Source organism: Perissodus microlepis, chromosome 4, assembly GCF_051167445.1.
Source record: "Perissodus microlepis isolate ML-2025 ecotype Zambia chromosome 4, ASM5116744v1, whole genome shotgun sequence".
Classification (NCBI taxonomy): domain Eukaryota; kingdom Metazoa; phylum Chordata; class Actinopteri; order Cichliformes; family Cichlidae; genus Perissodus; species Perissodus microlepis.
This window is the reverse complement of record NC_140464.1, coordinates 28,373,839-28,383,822: the sequence shown is the minus strand read 5'-3', so window position 1 is coordinate 28,383,822 and position 9,984 is coordinate 28,373,839. Positions and strand designations below refer to the sequence as shown.

The following is a 9,984-nucleotide window of genomic DNA, read 5'->3' as shown; positions in this document are numbered from 1 at the left end:
ATATTAAAATAAACAATACAATCAATAGACATTATACACAATGTAAAAGATCAAATGTACATAATGTAAAGAATATAAAATACGTAGATCAACAAAAGGCTTGTTTGAACAGAAAAGTTTTTAACTGCTTTTTAAAATAATCCACAGAGCAACTAAGGTGTGTTGCTTATGAAATCCATGAAGTGCTACAGAGAAAATTACATTTTATTTATGTAATTAACACATTTTGAACTTGAATATAACAAAAGGAAAGACACCCAGCTTAACTAAAATAATCCATGTAGTAAACAAAAACTGTTGTGAGCCGCCACCCTTATATCGCCTTTGGGCTTTTGGATCCTTGACCTGACTTTTAAAAAGTAATTGGAAAAAAAGCACTATGCTGCTAAAAAAAAAAAATAGATATTTGCAAAATTCTGCCTAAATATGTATTTTACCTGGTTAACGTGTGTGGCGGGGCGTGGTCTGCAGCGCCGCTGCAGGGGAGTCGGACGCACCTGAGCGGCACCCGCAATCACGCCTCGCCGCCTTAAAGTCTGCGCTCTCTCTGCTGTTGTGTTGTCGGGCTGTGAGCTGAAAAGCTACAACAACCGTGTGTGAAAAGTGGTCAATAAAGAGATGCTGAAAAGCATGTTCATGGAAACATCGTCGGGTCTGCCGTGATATGTTTACAATAAGACTTATGGTCCCGAACCTCTGCGCACAGAGTCTGCAAATCGGGGCTTTCATCTTTACGCAGGACTGTAAGCTTTCATCTGTGAGGCGTGAGCGGTGTTTGTTTTTAACATAGTTCACGGTGGAGAACAGTTACTGACATAATGTGGATCCGAAGATCCATAACTGGCCTACCTGGGTTTGAATGTCTCGATAAATGCACGGCGTTTCGGCGGGTATACCGGCTTCCGCGAGTGTGACGCTTATTTTGAGCGATGAAAAAATAATATGATATAATTTTATTTTTTTTTTCAAAATCACAATAATCTTCCAATTCAGAAGTACAAGTTAAAAAAAGAACTAAACACAAATAAAATACACTTCAGCTAAATACTTCTAATTTATTTTCCCAAACCACCCGGAGCCGCAGTATAAGGACAAAAGAGCCGCAGGTTGCCGACCCCTGGTTTTAACAAACAATGATGCTATTTGACAATTAGTGTATTGTGACTAACATCTTAGACAATGGAAGTAAGAGGATTTTTTTTTAGTCTGCTTTAAGTAACAAACTGACAACTGTGGATTTGTAGCCATCTTTCACAAGGAGGTGCAACTGAATTGAAATATCAGCATAGATACAAAACCTTTATTTTCACAATATCAAAATTGACACACCTACAGAGAAGTGTAGATTAAAAGAAATTAAGAGGGCAATGGTTAATACATGACTCGTGTTGGGAGTCGTTACATCTCTGGTGTTAAGATGTGAGGGTGTGGAGCTCTTGGGAAGCTCTTGTTAAAAGGAGCACATGTGGTGGGAGACAGTTAAACAGCAAATAAAGAGAAGAGAGGGCATTTTGTTTAATCCTGGCAGCAACAATTATACAAAAATCAAAAACAGAGACAACATATGCATTGAAGGAATTTCTAAAATGATAAAACTGAAGCTTCCTACGGCTGCATACTTTAGAAAAATCATGAAAAAGGAAAAAAAAAAAAAAGAAAGAAAAAAAACAGCACTCCTTCCAAATACGTCTAAAACTAAATGACAGTGTCTGTCACAGCAGGGGGACAAAAAAGAAAAAAAACAACTACTACAATTGTAGTGAAAGTTGAGCCAGGAAAGGAGAAATTCATATCTACACAGAGTGAGGAGGATGAGAACAAATGGAAGGAGAGCAGAAAGAAATGGCCATCTTTATGTAGCTGAAGAGAAATGACAACAGTCATGGGCCCATTAACCACCTCGCCCTTACACCTTCCACAGTGACTGCTCTGTCAGGCTTGGGCAGTAGGGCAAAAAATCCAGCTCTTCAAGCTGAAGCTGTGCAGGAGCTTGGCAGGTTTTGGCAGGTTTTCTGTCTCACTGCTTTGAGTTCACACTGACAGAACGGTCCAGCGGCAGGATGGAGGGCAGCTGATGTGAAACGGTACTGGAAATTTGGATGTGTCATGGCTGTCTGCTCAAAGACTTCACAGGAAATAGTCGGCTACTGGTTTCTTGGAGGGTATGCCTCTGGTCTCTTGTGGTGCTGCTTCAAATATGATGAACTCCCGCTGTAGATGCTCATCCAACTCCAAGATGGCTGCTACATTACCACATCTGTTAGGAGAGGAACAAACATTGGTTATACACAAAAAGAGCCTTGTGTATATTTAATTAGCACAGTTTCAAACATTTCTTTGGTATGAAACAACACCGAGAGGGCCTTAACCATGCCTGATCACTGGAAACTTTTTCCTTTTATTAGTCATGTAATGTATGTAATCCCATCTATTCTGATTGTCAGTGGCCTTTCATGCCGCCTGTCAAGAATAGAATGAGTTATATCGACTTTATATGGACCATGTTTCATATTTCGATCGAGGAAAACTTCTTTCACTGTAATTATCTTTAGTGTTTTATCACCCAGCCATAGCACAACGGTATAAACTGCTCTATACTTCTGCTCACTTCATCACTTCAAGCATATTTGCACTGCACAAGACACTAAATAATGTGGATTGCACAACACTGGTCATTATATTCTTCATTTCCAGTTAATACTTGTACAGCTGCTGTTATTGTGTGTATGTGTGTATGTATATATATATATATATATATATATATTTCTTCATACATTCTTATATAGTTCTATACTGTGTATTGTGCATTTGTTGTACAGTTATTTTATTTTTCAACTTTAATTTATATATTTTTATCTTATTCTTTCCCAGTTAAATTTACCCTTCATTCTAATTTGTGTTGTACAGTTATTTCATTTTTAACTTTAATTTTTATATTTTATTTTATTCCTTCCTAGTTAAATTTACCCTTTTTAATTTTCATATTTATTTCCTATCTTATTCATAGCCTTTTCTTTTTTTCTTTAGGTCACGAGCAGTTGTCTAAGCATTTCACTGCATATTGTACTGTGTATGACTGTGTACGTGACAAATAAAATTTGAATTTGAATTTGAATCTATAGATAAAAGTTTCCTTACTACTATGCTTGTTAAAATGCATTCCCCAAAGTGAGTGTTGTTTTGTATCTATGCCAATTGGGTCAAAGCAGCAGACTGACATGTATGAAGCATTATGGGGAATCAAAATGTTACACAACGGCTTTTAATGCTTATTTGTCACAGGGGTAACCATCTCATATTTCAACAGTAGTAAGGTAAACAGAACAAATATATGGGCTCAAAATGTGGTCATAAATATTTTGTACTTGTGAAAAAGATTTGTATGTGTAAAAAAGATTTGTGTGTGTAAAAAGAATTTGTGTGTGCGTAAAAAAGATTTGTGTGTGTAAAAAGATTTGTGTGTGCGTAAAAAAGATTTGTGTGTGCGTAAAAAGATTTGTGTGTGTAAAAAGATTTGTGTGTAAAAAGATTTGTGTGTAAAAAGAATTTGTGTGTGCGTAAAAAAGATTTGTGTGTGTAAAAAGAATTTGTGTGTGTAAAAAGAATTTGTGTGTGCGTAAAAAAGATTTGTATGCGTAAAAAAGATTTGTATGTGTAAAAAAGATTTGTATGTGTAAAAAAGATTTGTGTGTGGACTTAGAAAAAAAACCCCTGCAAGTTACAAGTACGAATTTTGACCCTATTTTTCTTCCTTTCATCTGATTGGTCAATGTCATGTCAATCACAAATGTAACAATCCAATCAGAGAACAGATGGGTTTGGCTGTTGGAGGGGCGCTTTTTTTGAACTGCAGGTCTTTGAAGGGAATAAATGCCCTTTTACATGCCAACCCAGCGTTTTCCTTCATCACCACGAAGGAAAACAGTCTGTGGTCGTCCGAGTTTGGTGATTTTTGTGTCACAGGTCTACGTGTTTAATACAGGGACTTCCACGGCCTTTTCAACAGCGCTGCGGACCGCGGAGTGGGGGCAGGCAGTGTTTTGGAAATGACAGTCTTCATTACAAAGCTTTCTTCGTTATGAATTAGCATACATGTTTTTATTGAACATTTGAAGAACCAGCAAAAAAAACAGAAACTCTTGTAGAGGACATAAAGTCAGAGATAGAAAAGACAAGGAGCAGGTGCATCTAGTACAGGTAGAGCTGCTGCAAAAACCCACAGAGCCCAGCAGCCAGCATAACAAATTCTGGATCCTTTGCTTTTAGTTAGCAGTTAGCATTAGCAGCACATCCTGCGTCTGATGTGAAAGGACTTTTATGCTGCGCACTGTGACTCACAGCAATGGTCCTGGGTCAGCCCTGACTTTGTGTTAAACTAATCCTAAAGTAATAATGGTATTTCTAACCACTGATATACCACAACTTTTTCCTTTCAACAGCTACTGAAAGTTAGGGGACCTAGCTGCTATCGGATATTTATATAGAGATCCTCCAGCTTCAAACTGTATCACCCTTCAAGGACCTGCAGTTCAAAAAAGCGCCCCTCCGACAGCCAAACCCATCTGTTCTCTGATTGGATTGTTACATTTGTGATTGACATGACATTGACCAATCAGATGAAAGGAAGAAAAATAGGGTCAAAATTCGTACTTGTAACTTGCAGGGGTTTTTTTTCTAAGTCCACACACAAATCTTTTTTACGCACACACAAATCTTTTTTACGCACACACAAATCTTTTTTACAAGTACAAAATATTTATGACCACATTTTGAGCCCATACAAATAGTCTGTTTATAAAGTAATCCACCATGAATGGAGGCCTGACTGGCCAATTCAGCTGACGTCAGTTGATGCTAGAACAAACCCGAACATGGTTCAACTTGTTGTACAGCAAGTCTCTACACAGCAGCAGGTATGCCTTTCCAAACATTTGCAATCTTAACATTGCCCTGCATTAGCTGTAGATTTCAATTTATAGTGCTGGAATTTCACTGGTAATTGCTGCTAATACTGAGACAACATGATCCACCTTTGGAATATTTCAGGGACCAAATCAGTATTTACATGACGAGGACATCTTTCCCCATTCAAGATATCTGAGATTAATGTAGCTATGTACCTGTAGCAGTAGTTGGGTGCTGACCACACAGTGAGCACCGTCTCATTGAAGTGCCACTTGTAGCCTTCCATAACTAGCTGATGAGCTCGACAGATCATGTGGATGTCGTTGGCGGCGTTGAACTGAGCCACTACGTCACTCCCAAATAAGTAGCCGGCACCTCTAGGACTCACCCCCCAGCCTGTGGTGTCTGAAAGCAGAGAGAAACTGGTCACACAAACACATCCGTCATACAGTCCTGTAGTTCTCCACTGCTGTTTCTTGTTAACGTCAATTTCATTTTTTTAGATGTCCAAGTGAACAGTCTGTACCTTCAGGGTCTGACCACAGGAGGTCACACATTGGTCCATCATGGGGCACTTCCTGTTTTCTATCAATGGTCCGGATCTGATCCAGTGTCTGGATGGAGGGAGACAATCCCCCGTGCACACAGAAGATCTACAGACACAGAATTATACAAATGAACAAATGAAACAGCTAAGTTACACAGGGAGTTTTAAAAGCAGCAACATGTTCAGAAGAAAACACTACATATGAAGTAAGTGCTGGATGACGTATCTAACCTTGCCATCGATAATAGCAGAGAGAGACAGGTAGTCGAAAATCTCTGTGCAGTATCTCCAGACAGTGACTGAGCCATATTTGCGGAGGCACTCGTCATAGAAGCCGTAGACCTGGGTGATCTGCCGGGACTCGTGGTTTCCCCGGATCAAGGTAATCCGGTCCGGATAACGTACCTGGATCGTACAGCAGAGATAAAAGATGAAGAAAAGGGAGTTCTGACACCCCATGGGAAAGTAAATGTAAAAACTGTGACTGGTGTAGCTCAGCAGTGGATAGACAAACTACCTTAAGAGCTAGCAACAGAAGAAAAGTCTCCACACTGTAGAAGCCTCTGTCCACAAAGTCACCCATGAACAGATAATTTGTCTCCGGGACATCTCCTCCCACCTGTCATGCAGAAAAATGAAAAAGAAGCCCTTTAAACAGATGCATACTGGTAATTTAATGTGCACAAGTCTCTACCTCCCCAACTCACAATAATGGGCTCCAAGACCTGCAATGCACCAAGACTGAACCATACCTTATCTCAAAATATTACCTCACATGAGATTAGTAAAAGAAACTAGCATCAATTCACTATTTGGATGACATTTTGGTCCAATACTGACTCAAAGCTACACTGGGTATCGATACATTGGAGCAGCAGTGTACTGCTTGCTAGTAGAAGTGTTAGCACATCACCCACTCTCACTCTTCATTACGTCTGCTGTAAATCTTATTGAGAAGCCTCTACTGGAGCATTTACAGCAACATAACATGATGCCAAGTTTCTCGTCAGCTCCACTGTGTGAGTGTGTGAGGAGGTGTACTCACAGGAAAAGCCATAGCAGGACAAACTAGGATATCCATAAGTAACAGCAGTATGAAATGAGACTCATGCATATTTTAGCTGAAAAATAAAAATGTACACCCCCCCCCCCAATTTTACTAATACCTTTTCACTGGATTTATATTCTTAAATATATTCATTGATGAATTTAGGAGCACAGTGTGAAAGCTGAGCGTCACATTGCCTTAAACATAAAGAACGATACCCAGATTTTCATCAGAATTAAGAATACGAATTATTAATTTAATACAGTTATGGAATCAGTACTCAGTATGGTCACACACTCAAACTCCAGGCAAGAGCATCAAATTTAAAAAGCTGCATTTATTTCTAATAACTAACCAAGTTTAGTAGTGCTGTGCAGGATTGTAACTCAGCAACAGAATAACACCTGTGTGCAGTATCATGCTTAAACGATGAAATATAACCCAATCAGAAGCAAAAGAGATTTTAAAAACAAATAGAAAAAGAAAAAGACTTACTCTAAAAAGTTCTTTCAAGTCATAGAACTGACCGTGTATATCTCCACAAACCTGTAAGAAATAACAGGAGAAACATTATTACCACATTTATCTGACATCCAGGCAAATTCGGAGACAACAGTGAGTAGATGTTACTTACCGTAACAGGAGAATCTACTCTCTGGACATTGCTTTCTTCAACCAAAATCTCTCTAAAGGAATAAAAATACATATGTGTATTTATTAATAAACAAATAACGCACAACAATACAGCACAAGACTAACAGCAGACAAAACAATCCTTGAGTTACAGACAAGCACCCCCTAGTGGCCACATCTACCGTTTCCTGTTGTGACTCCAGAAACACAGCTGACAGGTGATGTAACTGCAACTTGAAAAATATCCAAACTAAACAGATCGACTTTTTGATATTATTAAATATAATTATTAAATAATAATTAAATATTATTAAATACTTGATTATTTAATAATATCCAGGAGCAGCTGATTGGCTAACAAAGGTCAGTCAGGATAAGGCTCCATGAGTCTGTATGGCAGTTTGCATCCAGTAGACTTATCCCAGTTCTTCCTAGTTCACAATAGGCCTGTGATTGGTCTTGCCTTAACCTATAATGATCGTAGCCTACCTTTGCGTATATATTTTTTTTCCTGGACTCCTCCAAGATCTTCAATCTTGATTAAATGTAGTCTATAAACAACCTAGTCTTAAAATTCAATTCAATTCTATTTGTATAGCAACAACACTGCCCTCAAAGTGCTTTATACAGTAAAGATCCTGTCAGATCCCCAGAGAAAACAATCAAATGGGCCTCTATGAGCAAGCACTTGGCGACAGTGGGATTCGTAACATTTATATGGTGATTGATTAAAATATTAACTTTAAATAAAAAAATGTTCTTTTGTTTACTGTGCATTTGTGTATAGAAACTGCATGATCAAGGTCTACCCAACATACCCAGTAGCATGTTTATATGCACAGTGCATAGACATTTAACAGTCACCAGAGGGTTTAAGTTTTAACAACTTGTAAACTATTCCTGTTATATATCGTTAATAGATATTTTTGTTGTGCGTTATTTGTTAATAGATAGATATTTTCTTTAAAATTCTCAGCTGTAACTGGTCAGCGTCTGATGCAGGTCTGGCTAGTCTAGTTAATCAATTTTTGGCATCTGTAAAACTGTGCCAAATCAAACATGCGGAGCTCACCCATGTAGTGACCCCTTTGCCGAAACAGCCATTGGTCTGCATATAGTTAAGACAAAGAGGCTGCCCCATTAAATTTGAACATTACATATAAATATATTTAAGCTCTACTAAATTTCACCCCTCTTAAAGTACGTTTTGATTCGCAATCCTGAAGATTTTCCTTCCCGTTCTTTAAGTATGCAGAAATAAGATAACAGCTAAACAGTTTTCTGCCTTGAATCGAGAGTGTATAATTGATTAAATAAAAGTACTGTTGGTCCAAGCACACTGATGCTTACCTAGCTTTGGCACACAGTGCTTTGACTTCATTTTCCTTGATGAGCTCACAGCGTCTGAGCTGCTCTATCTGTCGGTCCAGGTCACTGATGTCCCCCATTGTCACACACATAGGGAGAGCTGCTCACACACCAGGCACACACTCCTCTTCTCGCACACTGGGCTCGCTTAAATATGTGGCTCCGAGAGCGAACAGCCCAAACAAAAACTTCCTCGAAAGCAGCCGGGGGGCTTCAGCTCAGGGTCAGGGTATTGCTACGACGATGCTCGGAGTGACGAACTGCAGACAAAAAACATAAATTAGGTTATTCAACCGAAGTAATTCCGAGCTAAACATCGCAATAACAACCTGGTAGGCGGATAATCCAGTTTAGGTAATGTCTGCTGTATGATAAATAAGAAACGGTCGTACATAGAAATTCCTAACTAAACGCCAATTTAACACACCACTGTGAAAGTCATACGACTAGTTTGTTCACACCTAACATAAAAGTAGTCTCCCACAGAAAACTGATGTTATTCGTTAGGGAATGTAAGGCCTCGGGGCGTAGCAGTAAGCTAATATTAGCACGCTAGCTTACATCACAGCTAACGACGTCAGCGAACAACTGATTCTTTGACAACTTAGCCAACCATTTTGTTTGGGAATTTGAACAGATGCTTCACAAAAATGTCTGACAGTCGATACCAACAAACTACAGATAATCTATGTGCCAGAAAAAAACAAAATAAAAGCAATGTGTTAAGCGTAGTTGAAATGTTGCATGTTAGCGGGCTAATCGATGCCGACCTGGGCTAACTTACTTGGTTTTCGGCGTCAACGCTGGTTACTGCTAATGTCGCCAGTAAACTAGCTAATGCGAATAACACAATTTAAAAACGACTCAACTTGAATAACCAAAAACAGCGAGCAAACGAAATGTTAAAGAACCAACGTTAATATATTTCAGTCCATGGAGCGTCGGCTCACTCACTGGCCCCTCTTCTTCCCCCGGTCTCGTCTTTGCCGGTTTACGCCTGCCGTGCTCGTGAACACTTGCAAGTCGGCTGTAACTTCCGGTATAGGAAGCGCACTACTCAGCCTACTCAACCCGACATTCACTGTAGTGGTAATTTACAGATCGCTTACTAGTCCATCCCAAATACTGAATATCATGAAAAGTTTACTTTTGTTTTCTTTTTTTAAGTGATTAATTAAAAAAAACAAAACTTGATATTTATTGTATGAAAAGTATTTCAAACCCCTTTCTTACAATTTTGATCAAGTTTAAGGACACGAAATAAAGTCAGAAATACAGTATTTAATTTCGAGCCACCCTATGGCCCCACAATAAGCAAGCAGGCTCAGGGTGGACTGAGCCGAGGTCAAAGGCAGGCCTTGGCTGTCCGATCCCCTCTCGCTGCTGGCTGAAACTGGAAAAGAGATATTCTAATATTTTGATTCAGGATTTCTGATTACCATGACCTATAAACCATTATCATTAAAATCAAGAAAATATTGAA

The 9,984-nt window shown here is 38.9% G+C and overlaps 1 protein-coding gene across 4 annotated transcripts; it reads right to left on the bottom strand.

Annotated features, from left to right (window-relative positions):
* Positions 1 to 1,272: 1,272 nt before the first annotated feature.
* On the bottom strand, positions 1,273 to 9,544 carry LOC146389186 (serine/threonine-protein phosphatase 4 catalytic subunit B). 4 transcript variants are annotated; one of them, XM_084926907.1, is made up of 9 exons: positions 9,456 to 9,544; positions 8,484 to 8,761; positions 7,135 to 7,186; positions 6,996 to 7,046; positions 5,970 to 6,071; positions 5,684 to 5,857; positions 5,432 to 5,558; positions 5,121 to 5,310; positions 1,273 to 2,257 (listed from the first exon to the last, which is right to left on the bottom strand). In XM_084926907.1, the coding sequence occupies exons 2-9, from the start codon at positions 8,591 to 8,593 to the stop codon at positions 2,128 to 2,130; spliced, it is 936 nt and encodes a 311-aa protein (XP_084783033.1). In that variant the 5' UTR covers positions 8,594 to 8,761; positions 9,456 to 9,544; the 3' UTR covers positions 1,273 to 2,127. The 4 variants fall into 4 exon arrangements, with proteins under 4 accessions (XP_084783033.1, XP_084783029.1, XP_084783032.1 ...); XM_084926903.1 differs by having other exon boundaries at positions 9,286 to 9,536; XM_084926906.1 differs by having other exon boundaries at positions 9,371 to 9,536.
* Positions 9,545 to 9,984: the final 440 nt, after the last annotated feature.